The 23,433-nt window shown below is 40.6% G+C and overlaps 1 protein-coding gene across 1 annotated transcript; it reads left to right on the forward strand.

Moving 5' to 3' along the window:
- Positions 1–277: 277 nt before the first annotated feature.
- On the forward strand, positions 278–6,836 carry cibar1 (CBY1 interacting BAR domain containing 1). The gene is made up of 9 exons (XM_023412064.2): positions 278–419; positions 1,039–1,273; positions 1,375–1,443; positions 2,480–2,581; positions 2,928–2,933; positions 3,620–3,724; positions 4,043–4,156; positions 5,256–5,375; positions 6,392–6,836. Exons 1-9 carry the CDS (start codon positions 391–393, stop codon positions 6,506–6,508), a joined length of 897 nt encoding a protein of 298 aa, XP_023267832.1. The 5' UTR covers positions 278–390; the 3' UTR covers positions 6,509–6,836.
- Positions 6,837–23,433: the final 16,597 nt, after the last annotated feature.

Raw genomic sequence — 23,433 nt, forward strand, 5'->3', positions numbered from 1 at the left:
TTGCTGCTTAACAGGCTGTGTAACTGAGGTGAGCAAGACGCTGCATTTCAGTAAAACTATCAAAACAAACTCTGTTCCCTCACCTTCAACTTTTTAAAAGAAACAGCTCAGAGCTCACTCTGTTTTTCGTCACTACAAGAGTCGTTGTAAAGCGCCTGCACCTGTACCTAAACTTCAACAAGGAGAAAAGTTCAACCAGTACAACAGTAGTCAACAAACGACTCCATTTCCCAGAGTGCTATTCACAAGCGGAAACGCCTGGGGGACTCCATGGAAACGACAGACTGGCGTGCTAGCCTGGAAGCGAGCATAGTTAGCTAGCGTTGATTTTGGATGTAGATAAACTTTGCTGTACACTGACTACATTTGGTTTACTGCATTTGGGTGAAGATGAGTCGTACTCCTGATGCAAGAGCGAGGTAAGACGTTCAACACGTCATACTAAACGCTTCGTTAACGGTACTAGGGTTTTGTAAGTTAACGTTAGCGTTCACAAAAAAGAGCAAGAGCAGCGAGGATAAAAAAAAGTGGGTTAGCTAGCTGCTGGTTACATGCTTTTACGCATTACACTTATTAGAGATGTCACCGTTAAAGAGTTCTCCTGTAAAACAATAAACTATGATAATTTTGTTTATTCTCAAAGTGACTTGTAATCATCAGCCACAAGCCGCTAAAACCGACCGTTAACAGTGTTCAAAATAAAGTGTACACACTGTTACCTACTGGAAATGTTCTTTTATCAAAAAATAACTAAGAATGACTGTTAATAAAATAAACGGAGCTTTCTACACTTTGCTGACTACGTGTCTGTGTCATCAACAATGATTATAAAAAATAAAAAAAAATCTGTACAGCACATCTACAAGATGGTTTGGTTATCAATGACCAGTTACACGTAGGTGAAGGCAGAAAATTCATACTCATGTGTTGTCCAAACAGAAATTTTGCAATTTCTTCCCCACACAAGCATGTGATTGTGTGTCACACACTTAGCTAAACTACTGTTTGATTACTGCTGTTCATGTTCACCCTCTCCAGGGACAACCAGACAAGAAAGATCCAGGAAAACATCACCAATGTGGAGAAACATTTTGGAGAGATGTGCCAACTGTTTGCTGCCTATGTCCGTAAAACAGCCAGACTGCGAGACAAGGCAGACCTCCTGGTCCGTGAAATCGGCTTGTATGCAGACACAGAAACACCAAACCTGAAGAGGGGTATGAAGCAGTATGCTGACCACCTGGCTAAGATTCAAGACTACCGCCAAGCTGAGGTAAAACTGCAGTCATTTACTTGCTGGTGCTTTGACCTCATTGATAATTTCATGTCTAAATTTGTTCAGTAAGATTTAACGTGAATTTATTTGCCTTGTAGGTGGAAAGACTTGAAGCCAAAGTCATAGAGCCATTAAAAAGCTATGGAGCTGTAGTGAAACGTAAAAGGGTAAGTGTTTCTTTGAGCTACAGCCATGTTGGAATCTAGTTGCGATTATTTTACAGTAAATTATGGTGATGCAAAAATGTTTACATAAATTAACTTGTGAATCATCCTTGCTTATTAAGAAATCCCATTTTAAAATGCCCCAAAGATGGTGAAATTATTTACCTTCCTGCCCTGGCCCGTCTTGATACAGCATCCCTAACTTGTGTTTCAGTTGCATCTAAATTACAGCAGTTTCTTTGAATGACACACTTCAAGAACAAATGTGCTCTGGATGACAAGGATGCAATGATTAAGTCACTCCAAAATGAGGATTAGGGTGAGGACATAGTTGGATCACAGATGAAGTGATTGTTGTTGTCAGTACCACTGCATGGCCACATGAGAGCAGCATTGATCAAGGATCAAAAGAAACTTACTGTTATGGCGAATACCAAGTTTCTTTGTGATATTTAGTGTCTTTGTCATTCGGTACAGCACTAGGCGAATTATCTGAAATAGATGTATGCAATGATCTACTACTGCATTCAGTTCTGACTTTAAACTTGTCATATACAGATTGATGGTGTTGCCTCAAAGTACTATTAAAAGAGTTGCCGTTTTTTCTTGTCATATTTTGTATAAATTAAAATACTTTCAAACTGCACATTTGTCATTTTAAAGTAGTTTTTAAAAAAAAATCTATGCAATGCTTCTTGGCTTGTTTTTCATTAAGGAATCAGCCTGCTTTGAGAATGATTGTGATTGGTCATTTGTTGTACAGAGAGAGCGAGTGTGCCAAAATGTTATTGTAAATGTTAATAATTTTCCATCAAAACTGAAACAATATATCATTCAGCCCATGCCTTGAATATGACCAACTGTTTCAGAGTAAAAAAAAAAAAAAACCAAAACTTCCACAACAAGGTGTACTTGAGGACTTGATTGGGAAACACTGAGGTAAACCAAATAATTGTTAGATTATGTCCTTATTACCTAAATACCTGACTATTATTGTTTATTCTCACAATGACTACTGTGTGCTTGTGCATCCATGCAGGAGGATCTGAAGACAACTCAAAGTGCCAGAGACAGAGAAGCCAAACAGATGGCTCAGCTTGAGAGGACCAGACAAAGAAACCCCTCAGACAGGCAGATCATTGTATCCTTCCCTTGTTTCTCTTCTATTCTCCAATTCTGTAATAGTGAATAGACAAAAAAAGACGTCAATGTTACAAAAACTGCTTATATGCATTTTAGTGCAGGTGACATTTTGGATACAGATTAACTCCTTATTAAGTTTTTGATATGAATTAATGTTTCAACAGGAAAATAAACTTGAATTTACTTAGATTTTTTATCTTATCAAGTTTGAAAAGGTTAACATTGCTTTACTTTAAATTTATTTCCTATGCACTTCATGCAATAACAATTTGTACCAAGTGCAGTGTGTAGTACATAGTTCATAGGGAAATATGTGAATGTTGTTTCCTTGACCAAGCCTTCAGTCTCAGGTGCGTACCATGTAATCTGTGCGTCTAATCACTGGTGATGAATGCAATGGAGGTGTAACAACTCCAACAGTAGTCATCAATGAATGCTCGGTTGTCAAATGCAGTGCCAGCTACAGATTGTTGTTTTCGTTACTCTTTAATATTAGTGAAGTACATCATGGGAGTGATTTTTAACTAATTTACAAACTCAAAAACCCACTGCAGATTTTCAACGACAGGAAGGTGTTTAGTCATTGTGACGCCACTTCTATAAATGTCAATCTACATCCACTTTTTTAGCTCTTCTGTTCTCTGTGTAGTGAATTTCTTAAAGTTGCATGTTTGCAGGAGACACAGGTGTCAGAATTGCGGGGGCTATTACTTTCCCTTCCTGTAGAAGGAGCATGTTATCATGTCAGTACCTGAAGTTACACAGGTTGGACTTGAACTGCAGGTCTGAAACTGAAAGCCTAGTTCCAAGTGCTTCACATTAATGACATTATTGAGTTCCTGTATTGTCAAATACAAATGAACTCATACATCATGTATTCATTTTCTAATATATGAAATCAACAAGCAGAAATTGATGCTGTTTGATTTTATAATTCATGCATCATTGTGAAAACAGTGATGCTCAAACTGGCCCCAACTTGTGTTAGTTTGATATGTTTTGTAGTATGTTGCACTGTCTTTTGTTTTGCCATCAGGCTGAAAGTGAGCTCCAGAGAGCCACCATGGATGCCACACGGACCACCAGGCAGCTGGAGGAGACCATAGACGAGTTTGAGAAGCAGAAGATCCGTGACATCAAGGTCTGCTGCACCAAGCTTTCGGCTCACCTCAAATTAAGAATTACAGTTTCTGCAGTGGGAGATATGTGTCCGTTGAAGCAGTGGGTGACAGTGAAGTGAAACCAGACAGTGATGATTTTAAGGGTCTTTTTTTTTTCTTTTTTTCTTTTTACATCTGCCCACACTTCTTAATCCTCCTTCGGTTGGTCGAAACTATTCTTGCTTTGTCATTTCAGAACTCTTCTTAATGTCTTGTATTCAGCAGGAAGTTGTGATTAATTTAAGTCATGTCAAAGTCTATTCAATATTGAAATATTTTCATTGTCTTTCCCCTTATAGAAAATATTTGGTGAGTTTTTGACAGTGGAGATGTCATTCCATGCTAAGGCCTTGGAGGTATACACCTTGGCCTACCAGAACATTCATAGTGTGGATGAGGAGGAAGACCTGGAGGTAGGTTAACCACGGCCTAGTCATTTGCCAGCATGACTGTGTGTGTGTGTATAAGAGAATCTGAGGTGTAATTATTGACCTGACATAATCATTGGAGTGTTAGTGACAAACACTGGAGAAAAAAAGATGCATCTAAATGTGAGAGTGTACTTAAGGATAAAAGCTGATAATTCTTTTAATACACCCTCTGCTGTGTACTTGATTAACCTGATATTTAACAGGGTTAAGCTATCATGGTCTTAGGCACCTATTACTCATCCACTCATTGCTCATATGTGCTCGAGAGTCCACACCCTTCAACTGGTGTGGTAACTTAGAAGTAACCTGCGGTGACAACTGCACAATTCAGTCATGCATTCTAGCTACTTTTTTCTGTTTACAGTTAGGTCTTTGAGGTTTGCTGAACTATTTTAAGAGATAAAGCCCGTAGTGAGAAAACAAAGGATCAATGATATTCAACCTGCAAGGTTTCTCCTGCAGATGCCTTGTACTATTTTCCTCCACCCCTTGCCATCTCATCTGTGTGTTTTTGCACTGAATCATCTCCCTTCCATTCATATTGAAGCGAAACTCCTCACCCAGACAAGGCTGTTTTTCAGTGACTCATAGCACAAAGCATGGGAGATTGAATCATTTGAAAAAGGCGCAATGACAGGCATGAGGATAATCCTGATCAAGAGCCTTTGCAGATTTTTTTTCTATACAGTGAAAACTACTGGTGTGGTTTAAATGCCAGTTTGCTGAGGCATATTTTATGAGCTGCTTTGTTTACGTATGACCCCATGTATTGCGAGCCTAGTTGTTGATTTGCCGGATATTCCAGATCAGGTATTTCTTCTTTGTGGGGTTTTTTTTCCCTGAAACTACAGGTTTATATATCTGATATAAAATACCCAAAATATTTCCTAATATCCCTAAACTGCATGTGAGCTGTGTGCTCATTCTTTGTACACCGTGGCCACTTTACAGTCATACCTTAAAATCGTGGTTACCTATCTTGCAATATAATCAGTGCCACGTAGGCGCGTGTGTGTAGGAATTGCTCCTCTTCCCCTATGTCTGTGTGAAAAAGTCTAGCGCCTCCTACTGTCTTTGGCAGGTGTTCAGGAGTTCGCTGCACCCCCCTGACTACCAGTCACGATTAGACATAGTGCGAGCTAATTCCAAAACCTCGCTCGATCGGACCGGGTCTTTCCTGAGTACATCAGGGACCTTGCAGGTAAGATGTAGACAGTGAAAATATTTTAATACCTGATTAAAAACTAGAATTTCCCCAGAAGATCCCTCTTTAACTTCTTTGACAGTTGAAAGTTTCATTGTAATGATGAAATTTAAAAAAATCCCTTGTTCCTTTTTTGAACCCAGTAGTTTTCCTCATACCAGTAAAGAGTGGTGCTCGATAACAGTGAGTCTTATCAGTCCTGCCAGTGTTTATGTGCGGCATCACCCCAGCCATCTTTCAGTTTGAATTTCCACATGTCATAGCATGCCAGTAACATCATGCATTTCCTCATAGAGTCACAGTGTTACTGCAGCATCTTAACAGTGGTACTGCACTAACCTGATAACTTGTAAAGTGCCTGGACATCTAGGCTTCACTTTCTCACTAAATGAGGAGTATCATTTGATATCTTTGAGGACCTGTCTTCTGCAGGTCTCATAAGGTGCATTCAGATGTAGTATCTTCTATTTAAAGATGTCCAGATTGTAGCGCACAGAGGCACATTGCAACTTACACCTGTCATCAGAATGTGTCTCAAAAGCATCCTGCGTCACATCTTGAGATCATGTTTTGTTTCCATGATTAAGTTTGATTTTATCTCTGAAAAATTGAAATCACTGCTAAACAAAAAACACACTTGTAGTCAGGTACACAGCTAGAAAAATGGATTGCAAACCCTGTTTACATACTGGATAAAACTACAGAGAAACAATGCTAACAAAAGTAAAACATGATGACACAGAGTAAGTCATGTTCTAAGTTTGGCAGCCACAACTTGGCAGTCCTTCAACATTGGACATATTAATGTTCAAATAGCACTACAGTACAAGTTATGACGAATGTAACTTGAGGAATTTGGTGTCAGGTGTCTTAAGGTCACACCTGTTTTGTCTTTGCTCTCCAACACAACTGTTGAGACAAATGTTCAGAAAGAAACAGGAAGCACCAATTGTGCTTAATGACTATCTGTTAAGTGTTTTAGTGGGACAGTGACTGTTTATTTGTTGTCACAGCAACAAAGAGCTTGTAGTCGGCAGACAAGAGAAGAGGAGGAGGACGAGGATGAAGAGGAATTTGAAGAGGAGGAGGATGATGAAGACGAAGATGAGGACACAGATGATGAAAATTAAATTCTCTTAAATTGTGTAATTTTGTGTTTGTCTGTATGGAACAAAGAGGATATGAAAATAATGTATTAACTGTTTTATACTGTTGTAAAAGAAAAGCTGTGTCATTGCCAAACTCATTTCCCTCACAGGTGGTCTGAGCAGTATTGTAGTTGCGATGTACTGTAGTCATGTGATGCTTTGCAAGAGAGCATGCTGTTCTTTACTACCGTTTGTCTTTAAAATTCTAACCAACTTCTGTCTTTTCTATATTTTTATATCATGCACAATGCCAAAATGTGCATTATATGTTCACTCGTCTTTATGAATAAAAACAAAAAATCAATTTTTATGTTCTGCATTGTTCCAGTGAATTGCTGTTCTATAATAAGTACATTGTGTACCCTTAGTCACTTTGCTTAAAAATGCCAGCAGAGAGGTTGATTGTTATTTTAGAAATTGTTCAGAGTGTGAATCAGTCTAAGTGACAGTAGTTACGTGACGACTGCAGTTGAAAGTGACTCATCTCTTCCGCAGACATGCAAAAGTGGCACTAATGAAGTCGGGGACATTTTGCAATATGCTGTCTGTGTTTATCAGTATATGTATGTGCGTGTGTGTGACTGGAGACATGCTTCTGTATACGTATATGGCACTGTATAAACCAATTATGTGCATGTGTTACAGAATGTGTTGTCTGTCACAGTGGAGGCTGCTGCCACTGTGTCAGCTGATGGCTCCTATGTCTGTCTTGCATGAGTCATCCAACACATTTATCATTCCTCAGCTGCCCGTGTCATGACGAATAGTTTTCTGCCTCTGGACTTGTCCACACAGACACATGCATATCACAGGTTTATATCATTATCTGTTTGACAAACAATATAGGCACATTTACGCACATGCATAATCATGGAGCTGTAGCCCAAGCAACAACGAGTTTTCTTTTTGATGTAACAAATATGAGAACAAAAACCTCCCTTACAGCAACACTGGTTATCTCAGTGATTCTGTGAGATAAAAGTTGTGTGTGTGGCGTGTCATCAGCCCTCTGTGCAACAGCACCTTGATACATATAAAGGTTAATGTGTACGCAAACAGTCACACGAATGTACCAGTTTGACTTTAGTGTACTGTGGATCTGAATGGCCTGTGTTGCAATGAGTCATCACCTATAAAATGTGTGTTTGTGCGAGCGAGTGAGTCAGAGAGCTTTTCCAATAGCAGATAAACCTAAAGGCTCCACTCCCTGATCACAGGGTAGAAGAATGGACCGTGACCAGTGAGAGAAAAGGGTCTGAAAGAATCAAAAAGAATCGTGAGAGCCAAGTGGTAAAAGAAATTCCAATCTTCATGTTAGAGTCGAAGGTACAAAGGGAGATGAGGTGGTTATGACTCATTGCCTGTTAAAAACAAAGGCTGAAAAACGAACAGGGATACCCATGCAAGGAACCAGATGTGAAGAGAAGGGAGGAGGAAAGAGGGACAGTTGAGAGAGGTCATTCGTAACCGCAGGTCCTCATCATTGAGTCGGACTCATTGCCCCTCAGCGTCACATCACTCCTATCAAATCCAACACCCGCGGCACACGTCAGCCTCATGTAGCTGCTTTCATATGCAGTACTTTTCCCTTGAGCCCTGTGCCACTGATCTTACTTTGCCAGAAGCAAACTCGTGCGCCACAGGTTTTTCCTCTCTCTGAACATCGATCTAAATTGCTAGTGCCTTCCACGACTAAATGCAACCTTATAGCCCCTACAGTAAAATACCTATTAAATAAATAATGCCTCTTCCAAGGTTTGAATAGCTCCGTGGGTGTTCACTTCCTCTAAACTGCCACCAGAGGGTGACGTTTAAAAGTTTTCTTACCTGAACTGTATAATTTGGGAAACCTGGATATGGAGACATTATGTTCTTTTTCAACCTGTGGGTAGCTGCAGTGTGTGTGAGTGCATTGCCTCTTATCAGTTACCTCCCAAGAGAAGCAGACTGAATGCATTTTGAAAGCCAGCTCCACCAGAGCTTTGAACTGTGAGACAGAAACATCCGAATATGTAGTGTATTTTTTGCATTTAAAACTTGATTTTATGAGTGAATCATTTTATGCAAACAGTGCCACATAAAAAAGAACTGACTGAGCCATGCAGGCTTGGCAAAATGGTTCAATCCTTTGATCCTTACTTGACATTCACCATATTAGTGCCAGGAAGAGCCAGCGTATTATGCCTGCTTTGCCAGTTTAGCACTATGAAACAGGTGGGGATTTAATATTCCACCTCAGAAGCCGACACAGATTTAGAGCTATGTCTTGGAACGATATTTTATGTACACACCTGTCCATATTTTGCTCCTCCAAAGGCTACAAACATTCTGCTGTGAGAAGGTAAAGGGGAGGGATTCACAGGTCAAATGTCACATAGTCAGTATCTGTGGTGCAGGACCACATGATTGCCTCTCCTATAGATCTGGCACACAAAGAAGGTAAGGTTTCCCTCCTCTCCCCCTCTGACTCATTTGCAGTCATCCCCAATGACGGGTGTGCCTCTGTGTGTTTGAATGAAGGGGAAGAGGCATGAAGGTGAGTGTGTTATGTGTACATTTGTCAACATAACTCCTCCATCTTATTTGTGCAGTCCAGAGGAAACATTGTGTTTGTAACATACATACGTGTGTGTACAAATGTCTGTGGAAGTACAGTGTATACATATGTGGATATATGTGCATGTGTGTCACAGTGTCCTACAGTACAGTTGTTTGGAATATTAAGTACAGTGCCGTGCTGGCGGCTGTTATAAAATCAAGAGGCAGCATAGCCGGAGTGTGACTCACGCACTGACTCACTGACAGTGCTGCCATTGCATGTGTATGTTTCGGTGTGTGTGTGTGTGTGTGTGTGTGTGTGTGTGTGTGTGTGTGTGTGCATGCGTGCGTGTGTGTGTGTCTATGAGCAAAAATGTGTGTCTTCTTTCCTACAACAACATGTGTGTTGCAAAATATCCACATACTGTACCAATAGCTCCCAGCTAATTTGATTCAACACAGCAAGGTTTCAATCTTATCATTAATTATCCATAAAGGAAACAATGATCATAGAAACTAAACTAAGACTAAGGAGTAATAAGGAGTATGATCTGTTAATTATACTTACAAAAAATGTTTGTTTGAACAATAAACATTTACAAAAAAAAAAAAAGTTTAAACCCTTAGGTAATAGGTTGAAGATATATAATTCCCACCTCCCCCTCCTCTTTTTGGGGATTTTTACATGCGCAATTCCCATGTGTATGTTTAAGCAAGATTGCATGTTTTCATGTGTAACTGCCGAAGCGCTGTATCCGTGCCTCCGGTCACGTGTTTGCTATTACCAAGAGAGGAGACCTGGAGCTGCTGCTGAATGTCTTACCAACATGTGTACAGTAACCGCTCATGCTCCCGGTCTCTCTGATTTATGCACCAACATGAAAAGCAGTGTACCTGTTGTCGAGGGCAGTAAGTTACAGCGGTTGCTATACAGTAGCTGTCCCGCATTCCAGGACCACAGCTACAAACGTAAATCAAGGGATGTCCGTCATTTAAGCAAGCACATGGTATTTTAAATCTGTATGTGTATTGGTATGTGTCAGCACTGTGCTCTGCTACAGTATATCATCTGATGGTGATAAAGCAGAAAGTGACTTCTTATTTACTTTCCGCCTGATGCCTGATAGTGACGTCACTTGGATATCCCCGCTCAACATAAATCACTGTTTGTGAAGAATAAGAGGGAAGTGAGAAACCTGGTGTGTATGTGGGCGTGGGTGTGTGTTCTCTACAGACTGACTTTGATGTACGGGTATGTATCCTCACAAAGATAAAACGACCTGGAGAAGACCAACCGTGCATGCAAAAAAAAAAAAAAAAAAGAAGTGTTACTTATCTGGCTAGAGTTTCTCCTACAGTGTGATTAGAAGGTTTAGGGTCACATTCACAGTGAATATGGGACAGCGAGTTATAAGTCTAATACTAAATGTTCTTTCATATACTAAAGCACAGGGATCTGGTTTAGAGCACGTGTCTCGAATACAAGTAGACTGAGTCATGTTAAGTCATGTTTACTGTTTGTGCTTCAGATTTGTGTGTGTGTGTGTGTGTGTGTGTGTGTGTGTGTGTGCGTTATGTGTTGGACCTGATATCCATGTTTGGCCCTTATACTCCGCCTGCCAATCTATCCCTCCCAATGGCTGTTGATAATGATGTTGAAATCATCCGCCTTCAGAAAAAGAATGGGAAGGAGAGAGAGTGTGCGCTGTATGTGTGTCTTGCATCTATGTGTTGCGCAAGATGCTTATCAGGCAGGGCCGTGTTGTGATCAGTGAGGGAGGCCTTGGCTTTGGGCCTGTACAGGAGCTCGCTGTCGCCTCGGCCTTTTGGCGTGTGGCTCTGTGCGCTTTTTGTGTGTGTCCGTGTCAGCTCACTGACGTCTGTGTGTCGTGTTGTTTTTCTGATCCCGTGCCTCTCATCAGCCAGCGGCCTGGTATCAGCCTGGGTCATGATTAGTCTGTTTGTGTGTTGGCCAACTTCAGGCTTCAGCCGGGTGAGCGACAAGTGTGTTTACAGTTGGCCGACCACTTCCTAGTATAACACCGCACTGCTATCAGCCTTAACCTGCAGCCCATCAGCCTTATCTCCGCCGCAGTCCATTACAATATGAAACTATTTTTATGAACTTTAACTCCAAAAAGAATTTCTGAACCTTGGCCACAGATTAATTTAACCATTGACTGATACGTTATGTGAGCTTTTTTTTTTTTTTTTAACTACTGATAAAGAAAAAATGAGGAACAACATTAGAACTATGTTACTGATATTGCTGCGGAAAGTAACTTGCCACCTGCTCTGTCCTTAACAAAAGTGCATTTATTTAAAGTAGATATGACGACAGCCACCTGGTGCTTGTTGCCCACTCAGTAACAGATCCTCATTTGAGTCTAGGGCAGAAGATGTGAAGCAGGAAGATAAACAGACAGGCAGAACATTTGGTGATTCTCCTGTTTTATTGTTCATCTTACTTTCATATTTAGAGCCAAGACTGAGGCAACCAAAATATAGGAATACTAGTAGTGACAGACATAGATTTCAAACCTATATAAGTGAAGCCTCAGCCCTTATAGCACATATTACAGTATAAGTGATACTTTCTCTCTCTCTCTCTCTCTCTCTCTCTCCCTCTCTCTACAAACAGAAGGCAGGGGCTGCTGCAGTCTTCATGTCTCAGGTAAGTTATAGTTCACAAGAATGTGCAAAGTGAATAAATGTGCACTCCTGCTCAGGAGGAGCGGGAAAAAAGAAAAAAAAAAATCTGTCGTCTGCTGTTGCACAACAAAAGGCAGCATTCTCCTTCCACATTTTGAAAAATCAGAACAGAGTGTTTCCCCCTGAACACAACACCCCCCCCACCCCCCACCCCCTTCTCCTCCTCTCCTCCCCTCTCCCCTTTCTCTCGTCTCACTCTCCTCCGGCTGAAAAATAAAGTGAAACCAAAGACAGAATGTGACATGAGAAGCTGTCAGGCCCAGCCCGGGTCAACAGCGGGGGGTCAAAGCTATGTCTGGAACACAGAGTCACTGAGTGATGTGTTAAGTGTCTCTCAGGGACACTTTAGTACATGACAGCATGGTGAAAAGAGTTTGTGTGCGTGTGTGCATGCATGCACGATTTCTCCAAGGCCAAGAAGAGTCCATCAGGAAAGCTAGTCCCTTGAGTACATCTCATCCCCTTGTAGACTTTTACTGCCCTCCCCCTGCTCCCTTACTGAGTATCACACACCATGTCAAAACCCAGGCAGGAAGCCAGCTACACAGTCTAACCTGTCTTTTGAAACTACTCACAAACGCAAGCATATAATAAGAGCCTCACAAAATGACAAGCACAGAGGAGGACATGCAGAGATTCTAAAAAACAAGCCACAAGAAGGCAGACACCAAAAAAGTGTGAAGAAATACTTTCAGCGACACACACACACACACAAACACACTGTAGCAGTGGCTATGAGACAGCCTGGGAACAGCTAGTCCACTAATGAGGTCTATCCCATGAGGATTTAGTACTACAGAGTGGAATGCAGGCACTCCGCTCTCATGACTGACCTGCTTGCCTTGACACACACACACAGACAGACACACAGACAGACACACACACACACACACACACACACACACACACACAGATGGAGCTACTTTACTGTCCGAGAGCTGCCCTCTTACACATGAATGAGAACTGATAGAAGGCATCCAAGAATAGGACACTTGTAATTTGGTAGGTACTGCATTAGAAACAAACATAACAAGCACACTGGGGAATCTGACACTAATTTGAGACGAGAGCAAGTAGAGGCAGGATGAAGGGGGGAACGGGGCTGAGAAAACAGAATGAGAAGAAGGAATAAATAAACAAGGGCACGGCGGGGTCAGAGAGAGAAAGCCATGCAACGAGAGAGAGATAGAATTATGAGGGTATGAATCTCAGAGTTTTATTTGCACTTAGCATTTGCTCTCGAGATTGGCTCGTGTTCTGGTTGTGAGAGCCAACTTGAGGAGTTTACTCGAACAGATCTGGTGTCTGAAGCAGACAGACCCCGTCGCTGGAGGTCTGCTGACGGTGCCTGCTGCTAGCCGACAGACGGACAGCATGGGTGTCCGTCTCTGTCACGACTCCCTCTGAGAACACACAAAGGAGTTCTCTACTGCTCAGAGAGAGTACAAGTTTGAGATGAATAACTTTATAAGTGCTTTTAGAAACATTTTGAGAAGCCAGTGCAGCAGCAGTTGTGTGGCCAACCCAAACAATTTGGAGTGTGAACACATCACTCAAAAGAACACAAACTGGGTTCAACTATCAATATAAACGGCACTAAAATGTAGTGGTTGGATAAAGAGATTTCAAAATATGATTTAATTGAGGAATCCCATTAAACTCACAAGAAGGACGTTGTTTACTACGGTCACCATCTTAGTTTAGCATGCTAACACTTGCTAATCAGCCCTTAACACAAAGTACAGCTGAGGCTGCTGGGACTGTCAATAACTTTGTGGGTATTTGGTCAAGTTATTTTGACCTGACGATGGATAAAGTTAAAAGATCATTAACATTTACAAATCATCAAATGTCATGAAAATCCTTTCAATAGTTGCTGAGACATTTCACTTAAAAAGCACAAATTGAAACCTCATGGTGGCACCGGTGGAAAGGTCGCCCCAGTCTTTAGGATTCATCATGTGGGAACTATGAATATCTCTACAAAAATCTGTTCAAAATGTATTTCACTGGACAAGTGAAAACTTTGACCTGCTGGTGGCGCTAGATGAAAATTCAGGGGATTACCAAAGTCAAATAGATTCATCCTCTGGGAACATCTGTACCTCATTTATTGGCAATCAATCTGATAATTATTAAGATATTTCACTAAAAACAAACTATGGTTGCTCTAGAGGAAAAGTTGATCACCAAAGTCAGTAAAGCGATAAGCCCTTGTCCTCATCGTGCCTAAGAACGCCCCTCAGCTGTTCCAAAATCACTTTAAACCACGGCCTCTTGGGTCACTATATACATGTTGGCACCTTTTTGTTGGTACAGGGGTGTTTGACTCTGGACAGGTGTGTTTTAATTGCACTGTGCCAGAAACAAGGATATTCATTGTAGCATATTCCTTCATTGTAGTTTGGCTGGCAGTAAGATTGATGATTCACATTTACTCCTCGCCACTGACGTTACTTCCCTTGCGTCTAGGCTAACGTCACAGTGTTTTTGTACGGTGGAGCTTCGCCGGCAGTGGTTGCTGTAGATTGTCTTGGTGTTGGCTGCTTTACAACTCCGTGACAACATGTGGCCAAGGAAGTCCCCCCCATGGGTTCTCTGGTATGCTGCAGTTACATTATAACCACATTTGTATCTAACATTTCCCCTAGCTGTTGTCACTTGTCGTCAGTATCACAATATCAATTCACAACAAAATCTGACTTTTTGAAACTATTTGTTTGGCCCAGTAATACTGCGGTAATGGGGTCACAGGTATGTGTTTATAAAGCATTTTACAACTGCTTCAAATGCAGCTCAGTTGATCACAATCAAGGACCAGAAATATCTACTTTATAAATGGATTCATCCTCTGGGCACCACAAATGCCTGGAACAATCGGTGCCGAAAGGACCAACAGTTCAACATGTTGCTAGTGTGGCTAAAAAAGAAAAAAGGGGTATACTGTATATTATACTTTAGGTCTGTCTGTTCTGTACAGTGGTCTGGTTATTGTTGAATATGACAGTTTTCATTAATGGTATATAGCATGGCCCATGTGCTTCCCTAACAATGACAGTATGCAACCGCTGTGCACCCATCGCTAGAAATAAACACTGGGCCACTGCTAATCGTCCCTGTGTCAGCCATGCGTAACACCATGTCACAGCCACCGCGCATGCTGAATGCCTCGCAGGCCTTTGTTTTGGAAAATGTGGCAGGGTTGCCATGGAGCTTGTGTTTGATCTATTGTAATTAACCGAGCCCATTGATTGCACAACGCTTCCCCCTGGCTCGTCTCCTTCAGTGGGTTGCTCCGGACGTCTCATCAAACACCACGTTAACCACCGTTTATGCAGTCGCCTCCCCACAATGATTTGTCCTTACATGGCCTAACAGGAATGAAAAGAGCGCAGGAAGTGGAGGGGAAAGGCAGAGCAATAAGGATCATTTGAGGATTTAACAAAGCTGAGCTTTACTGTTTGAAATGGGTTTTAATTCTCAGCTCAAGAGAACTGATAAGTGTGGACTGATTACTGTTGATAACTCTGTGTGTGTGTGTGTGTGTGTGTGTGTGTGTGTGTGTGTGTGTGTGTGTGTGTGTGTGTGTGTGTGTGTGTGTGTGTGTGTGTGTGTGTGTGAGAGAGAGAGAAAGAGAGAGAGATCAAGCATCCTGCTTGTACTTTTTTTTGAAGACAATAATAAAATGCTTTATGGAGTTTCATCCTTGACTTTCTGCTTCTAGATTCACTATCTTCAACCAAACTGTCTTTGCGTGCTAAAAAACCCTGGTAACTCTAATATTTATTTGCTCAATATGAAGCTTCAGCCTGCAGCTGATTAGCTCAGCTCAGCTCAAACACCTGAAGCAGGGGGAAACTGCTAGGCTGGCTCCATTTAATGGTGAGAAGAATCTGCCTACAAGCACCTTTAAAGCTAATAGTCTGGCACATAACCCCCCCATAAAAATAAAAAAAAACAGAAACTTGTTTTTACACTTTGTTTTGTTTGTCTGAGGATTAAACAAGAAAGACATAACATGTTAATTAGTGACCTTTTGTATTGCTAGGCAGATTTTTTGACTTTTGGACGGAGCCAGGTGAGTTGTTCCCCCTGCTTCCAGTCTTTATGCTAAATTAGCCGTCTCCTGACTGTAGCTTTAGACAGATATGAGTTGTATTGATCTCTATTGAAGTTGAGACAAGACAGCAAACAAGCATATTTCTTAAAATCAAACCATTTCTTTAGTTGCATATCAGAGGGGGATTGCTGTCATATTTTTATCCTCTTGTAGCCACAGTGGTTCATTGTAACTGTAATTCCTCTGAAATCCAGTTCGTTTGTATACGGTTTCATACTGAGGAAGTTGTACTAGGTGACCACATCCTTCTGTAAATTTGTCCTTTGTCTGTCAGTGGTCCAGTCACTGTGTCCTGATGCCTGTCATGCAGCATGGTTTAAAGTCAATTAGCCCTGCTTCCCAACCCCAGGGGTGACAATCTGGGGCTCACATGTCCCATCAGGGCTGACCTTCACATGAGGGACTGAGCCAGCACTCACATATGGCCAAGCCCTGGGGTGGGAAACTGCCTACTACCAAGGACAGGACTGTGCATGACGGGTTGGGGGATGGATATGAGGGTGGGTTTGTAATCTCTAGAGAACACACAAATATGGCCACTTTTTCATCTGAGATATAGATTTAGTATTGTCAGAGGATTCCCGTTTTCGGTGGACTATAAAAAGTATGAGTCAAACTTAAACATGGGAGGGAAACAGTGTTTGAAACTGTGGTTTCTACTTTATTTATCTGATATAAGTGAAAGTGTGAAAGCCCTTTCTCTGAGCACATAGTACTACGAATTTATCTGCAGGGGATTTCCACTGAAATGAATTTCTGCTATTACTGGGCTTGTCCTTTGAACCTGCTCATCAAATGGTGCAACAACCCCACAGCTAAACTTATATCATAATTAAAGCCATTGTATGGAATCTAGCCTACGTAGACATGGTAGGCCTCATGACTTAAGTCCGGACTTTCCCAGAGCTGCTGTGAAAGTGAGTTTTTTTTTGTTTGTTTGTTTGTTTTTCAGTTAGCTTAGTTATCCAAGGTGGATCAGGAGGGGTACCTCCACTGAAGCAGCAACTAGGATCACCTCCATGTTTCTGAAGGCTGGGTATGAAATAAGGAATGGAAGACCACCCAACATTAAGCTACAGGATATAAGGAAGTCCATCCAATGGAGCTAATCTTCACGAGATTTTCACAAATGCATATTTCAGGATGAATAACAAGAGCTAAAAGCCGCTTATCCGTCAAAGGAGATTCCTGTGATGTAAGATATAAACAAAGTTAAGATACATAACACGTCTGAAGCCATTCAAGCCATGATACGATTTCACAAGCTTCAGTGGTCGGTAAGCAGGGGGGGTTTCTAATGAAGTTGAGGTTGTCCTCGTGCTGCAGTTCACTAAAGGCAATCGGGAATAGGTGTGTGACATGGCTCACTGCAGTAAAACAAGGTGCTTCTAATTTGAGGGTCTGTTAAATTGAACTGAATGGAAAAACAATCGTGTAATGCAGCAAACTGCCTCGGCTAGCTTTTCCAAACGGTGTTTACTGCAGTTTGAGTGTGTGCGTCCCAAAGCGTGTGTGTGTGTGTGTGTGTGTGTGTGTGTGTGTGCGTGTGTGTGTGTGTGTGTGTGTGAGAAGTTTTGATGTGCTGGTGGCTGCACAGTTGTGCAACTGCAGCTCATTTGCCCAAAGCAAATAGCAACATTCTAAGAAAGAAGAAAGGGGGTTGTGTTTTGTGAAGGTTTTTTGCATTTTTTTTTTCTTTCTATTTTCCAGCAGTGTCATTCGCGTTTAATCTGCAGGGCTTGCACAATTTTCTGTTTCATTTGATGCTGAGCAACACACTGATAAAGGTCACAAGCAGGCAGGACTTAGAAAAACACCTCGCTGAAATACATTGGGGCATGGATATGAATCATGTGCAGAACCTTTTTTTTTTTTTTTTTTTTTAATAGCGATTGAATCATAGTCCACAATGACAGGCTACCGGTGGTTCTTGGGATATTTGAAAAGGTCAACTGGTTTGTACAAATGCCTTGTTAAATAGGTGTTAGCTCTACTTGTAAGAGCCTGTACGTGTGCTTGCATTCCTGCATAACCATAACGTCTGGAAGCTACAGGTTTCCAGGTGCCTAAAGCTTTAGTCTGCTCACATTTCTGAAAAGTTCAAATATAAACTATGTAACAAAATGACACCTAGCAAGAAAATACACTTGTATAATGTTAGTTAATACATATATAATAGTTAATACAGATATAAATGCATTAAAATAACCTACATAAATTAAAACAAAAAAAAAATCCAAATGCCTAAAGTGGTTCTACTTTGCGTATTGCTAAAAAATGTTTTAAAAAGCATTGAGTCTGTATGAAATAATAATTCTGAATTAGATTTACTTTAACCTACAGTAAAACCTGACTCAACCACAGCAAACAAGAAAGCGGAACACCTGTGTCGAAAGACAAATATAAAGGATGATGAAACAGATGTTTCGGTAACAAGGTAACCCTGTCAGCACAGAAGTCAACAATGAACTATGCACAAGCTTTTGTGTGTGTATGTGTGTTTTTGTGCACTCATGAAGGGGTAATATCATCTCAGCTTTCCTGGTAAACCTGTGTTTACTGACAGGGCAACAAACAGATAGATTTTACCAGAAGACTAATAAGAGGAGGTGTGTGGGTGTGTTGGGGAACACCAAGCAGATTCTGATTTCAGATCACCTTTTCAGTTTTCACTCTTGTTGTGAAAATGCGGCGAGGGCGAGCTGACTTCAGGTCTGTGTCAAGCGCTGACATTTCCCCCCTGATTCCACTGTAACCGTTATTACCTACGCCAATGGGAATCCTGTGTTTACTGACCACACAAACACCAGCCAGTGCCTGGTACCAAGATTGCTTACTGTCACTAAGCATACAAATGTCATATGTTAGTCCGTGCACTTCCCCATGCGGTGACATACGGATGTCTGCTCCTCCCATAACCAGGATGTAAGTCGGTCATCTGCTCAGTGGTTCTCCTCTGCCCATTCTAATGCTGTTGGACAGTCGTCTTGTTTCATCGTCACATGTCTGTAATCACTGTCCTGTGGCGACAAATATGGATAACTTCAAGGGAGAACAACTGTAGAAATGAGCGATGGTGGTTTTGCAATGTAATTATAAAATCTGGCTCTGTAACCAGCGCTAAACTTCCACTGCTGTTTGTTCTGCCTGTTTTGCACAAAATAAAACCCTAATGTTTGTTGTTTTGAGGAAAAGCTGGTGATTTGTCTTTCATCTACACAGTTGTAATACTTGCAATCTGAGGAATGAATTCCTCTAGCACTGTGTACAAAGATACTAAACTTACTCATGAACCCATCATTATTCGACCATATCCTTTGCAACTTTGCAATGAAGGGCTGGATGCTTTTGGATGTTTGCATGAATGTGTGTGTGTTTATTGACTGTTTACATTGTGCCCTTTTCTTGAACTTTCATGAACCGCCCTTACTTTCATGGTACGCTAATTTTGTCTCTGCAAGGAGCTCATCTCAACTCAGGGTCACACGCGGCATTTTCAATTATTCAGCATATGATGCAAAATATGTCTCATATGTAATTCGTTCCAACACTGAAACCCAAGGTCACATTTTAATTGGCTGTAGCATTGCTCTGATACTCTCATATTCCCAGTAATGATGGGTTTCCGAGCTGAGCAAATTCCTAACCACCCGTTTGTCACTTGAGTCATCTCACCCTGTGCAATCCTTTGTCTGCCAGCGCTGCACAAGGCATAACCCACAAACAGTGGAGCTTTTGAAATGCAGCAAATTTGAAATGTAAAAATGTTCCCTTTTTTTTTTGTTTGTTTGATTAATACCCCAGACCACACACTGTGTGGGGGAGTGGTGGAATTTTTCTCCTTAATAAGCATGTTTCAGGTCGAAACAGGCTGTTTTCCTTTCATTCATATTCATGTTTCAGTGTCTGTGAAAACAGGCATGTCTGAATCATCATAGCACATCACAAGGCAACTGTGTATGGATGGTAACTTCAAAGTGAATACTTTTACCTCCCAACATCAAAATCTCTGAAAATTCGATTTATTATCTGACTGTAAGGAGCGTTTGGTTTTCTGAGGCTTCATTACACTGCCAAGTTAAATTATTCCTTTGGCTTTTAGTTATAGCTCAAACAAATCTCTTGCTCAAAACTTTTCTGGGTAACACTAAAAACAAAGACACATAACAGATATTTTTCTGCATAACTAAATGAACACTTTCCCATAAATAAAGCAAGGTTTTAGTCATAAATACATCCCTTTCAACAATAAAAGCATCTGCTATGCAGCACACAGATAAGACTTTTTATTTTCCTTTTCCTTTCAGTCTTCCTGCTCAGACACAAACACTTCTGCCATGACTCTTGGACAATAAATGGACAGTCTGTGGAAACAAATATTAACACTGGAAAGTATGCTCATCCTTTAAATTACACATTCCACCTTCACTTTCAGATATCTTATCATGATAAATGTGTCATTACAAACATTTTTCTGACAACCTGAGTCTATATTAGGTATAAGAATGCTGTCATGTATACAACAGGAGAGATGGACAGAGACATTGATTTTAAAAAGCCGGTATGCCACATTAAACAATAGATTGCTTCAGCACTCCAATGGCTGAGTTACTGCCGCAGGAGCCACGAGGCTCTTACAGGGTCCACACTGGCATCAGAGAGGTTTCCTTTCCAGTAATATCTGTCTGCCTCCTCCTTAACTGTAATGCCTGCTGCATTTGTATAAACTGTATTTGTCACTTTATTAATAACAGGTTTGTTCTTGTCATAGCTTTCTGTCTGTGTTATTTGTAGTGGACTGAAGAAAGACAAGTTGTAGTAAATATAGGGTGTATTTAGTCTGTTCTTCCACTTGTGTTTATATTATATCACTGCACTTCTGTTGTAGGAACTCTGGAGAACCAATTGCATTGTGTTCATTGAGGAAGTGGAGGGATACACTGACGTTTACACGGACAAACTCAGTGCCAGTAACTGATGTCCTGCTTGATTATTATTTTTACAGGCTATATTTAGATATAACTATATTTAAGAGATACATTACTCCACATATATATACAATTAAATATATTGTATTTGTCTCTAACCAGTTTTCTCACTGTGATAAACCACGTGAAGGATGAGAATCATGAAATGCCAAAAGATGGAACATTTAGATCAGGTTTGCTTGACTGTCCGCTGTGATTTAACGTCATCACTTCAGAAAACAATAAACCCTCCAACCTGAACGACTGTTTCGTCGCCATGGTTATAATAATAAACACATAAACTTATGGGACATCCCGGTTTGGTTAGGTTTAGGCACAAAAAACCACTTGGTTAGAGGACATTTGTCGTCATGGTAACAATAAAAAAAACACGGTTGCGGAACTTCTGGTCTTGGATAAATGAAACAATGACGTCTATTGGTTTCAAATAGGAAATGAATAGCAATCTCCTGGGTCAACCCATACATCCACACCAACCTCCTAATGCAGACTTCGTCACGCTACACGTTTCTCCACCTGACTTTCTCTGTTGCTCCCGTTATAATTAATATGCCGCATGAGGTCACCTAACCATAAAATGTAACTACGGGTTGCAATAAGCTACTTGCACAGACAACCCATAATGTCGTTGCTTTATGCGAGGACAGTCTCAAAATAGAATATTTGCATTCACGATATCGGGTCACTCAATGATATTTTCACTACAAATGAAAAATAATTATATGAAACAATTTCACAAATGCAAACCATATGGCCATCTGTACTGAATGTTTGAATATGTAGAAACCCATCCCATAATTTTAAGATACTGTATGTTCTCTTTCAACATTGAACCACACACTGATGCTAATGAAACTGGTGCATTTTGGTCTAAAAATGTGGAAATTTACTCTTAGTGATCAGAGCTCCTCTAATTTCATTGTCACTCCTAAAAATAGACATTTGCCTTAAAAACCCCAACAAAAAATTAGTCAATTAAAATCATCCATAATGGTACATATGGTCATGTGCACGTTATGTAGCATTTAACACCAGAATACAGCTATTACTGCAGCAGGCCTTGTGGATTAATTACAATCCATTTTGATCTGTTTAAATTTCATTTCACAGTCAGTTGGAACTATGAACTGGGTCAATATGAATTCAAATTGACTGTCAAGGAAATGAACACAATAAATCATCATGGTCTCCAAATGAAAATATGGATAGGTATAATTACACTATTATAACTATTAGGCACTGCCATAACAGGTTTCATTCTCCTAACTGTTTCTAATCCCAGAGTTGGACCAGATATTATCCTCTTTTCAAAGGACATTACAACATTTTGTTCTTAAATGTAAACATGAAGATTAAAGTCATCAGTATTTGGAGATTTACTATGACAAAAATGATCTCTTCTTTTTTTTGAATCTTGTATCACTGTCAGACCTACAGCATAGACTCAACTGTATGGCCAGTTAAACAATTCAGGTTGAAGACGTCTGGATATTTTGCAGGTGATGTCTTTACACATTTACCACGGTACTTTATCTTGGGCGAGTTCCGCCATTACTTCATTCTTGTCTGTATTGTCTCCTTAATAATGTAACAGTATACCATACCCCTGACTCTGAGGGGAGTTTGATCCATAGCTGCTTGGAACGTGTTCTGTCGACTCAAGGTTAGATTGTTTCATTACATCCCATCAATCATTCAGTGATGTAAACATCCCCTGAGCATAACGTTTTGCCAAATGCCCTTCACAGAGCGAGCTAAAGGAAGGAAGAGAGAATAAATGCACGAGGAAGAGAGAAGACAGATGATAACCAGAGAGAGAGAGTGAGACAGATGGAGTGAGGAAGGGAGAGACACTGAGTCAGAAAGAAATATCCTGACTGAGAAGTATACGGAGATTTGCGGAGTATCCTGCTCTCCCTGAGAGAGGATTTGTTTGGGCTGGACAGGATACAGGGGGGTACATCTGGACAGATTATTCCCAAATACAATATACAATATCTCTCTTCCTGTGCTGTGGGGGACAAGGAGTTTTTTCCTTTCCTTTTCTGTTTCTACAACCTCAACAGTACTCCACAATGAGTTACTGTATGTAATACTGGAATTGAAACTATTTCCAGCTTCTTTTTTTTTTCCAGCATTAATTCGAGCTATTTAAAAATGTATTGTAACATGTATTACATTTTGTCCATCGTTGACATCATTAAAAATAACACCGTGCTCACAGAATTAATTGCTGAGATCCGGGAATGTAGTAACTTCCCCAAAAAGAAGTCTGACCAGACAAAAAACAAGCAGACGATCATGCGGCCTTTAAGATGAGTAAAATTATTACCCAACTGTCTTTCTTAACTGTCTGTTGTGAACATGCATCAAAATTTACATCAATTTCTATACTATATACTGCACAGTTCTCCTGTCCAATGGGGAATTATTTCTAAGCTATCAGGTAGACCTTTCACCTAAAGAAATCAACTGGGTAGGCATCTGATTTCACAGGGAAATGCTTAAAGGTATAATAAGTAACTTCTCTGCATTAAAATGTCTAAAAA

Source organism: Seriola lalandi, unplaced genomic scaffold (genome assembly GCF_002814215.2).
Source record: "Seriola lalandi dorsalis isolate HSWRI2012SDOR001 ecotype SW California unplaced genomic scaffold, Sedor1 jcf7180002054476, whole genome shotgun sequence".
Lineage (NCBI taxonomy): Eukaryota > Metazoa > Chordata > Actinopteri > Carangiformes > Carangidae > Seriola > Seriola lalandi.

What these genes read in the sequence shown, in the direction of transcription:
- cibar1 (XM_023412064.2), top strand. Translation starts at nt 391, where the DNA reads ATGAGTCGTACTCCTGATGCAAGAGCGAG. An exon ending in AAGACTACCGCCAAGCTGAG is followed by an intron (nt 1,274 to 1,374) that starts GTAAAACTGCAG and finishes TTTGCCTTGTAG; the next exon opens with GTGGAAAGACTTGAAGCCAA. An exon ending in ATGAGGAGGAAGACCTGGAG is followed by an intron (nt 4,157 to 5,255) that starts GTAGGTTAACCA and finishes TGTCTTTGGCAG; the next exon opens with GTGTTCAGGAGTTCGCTGCA.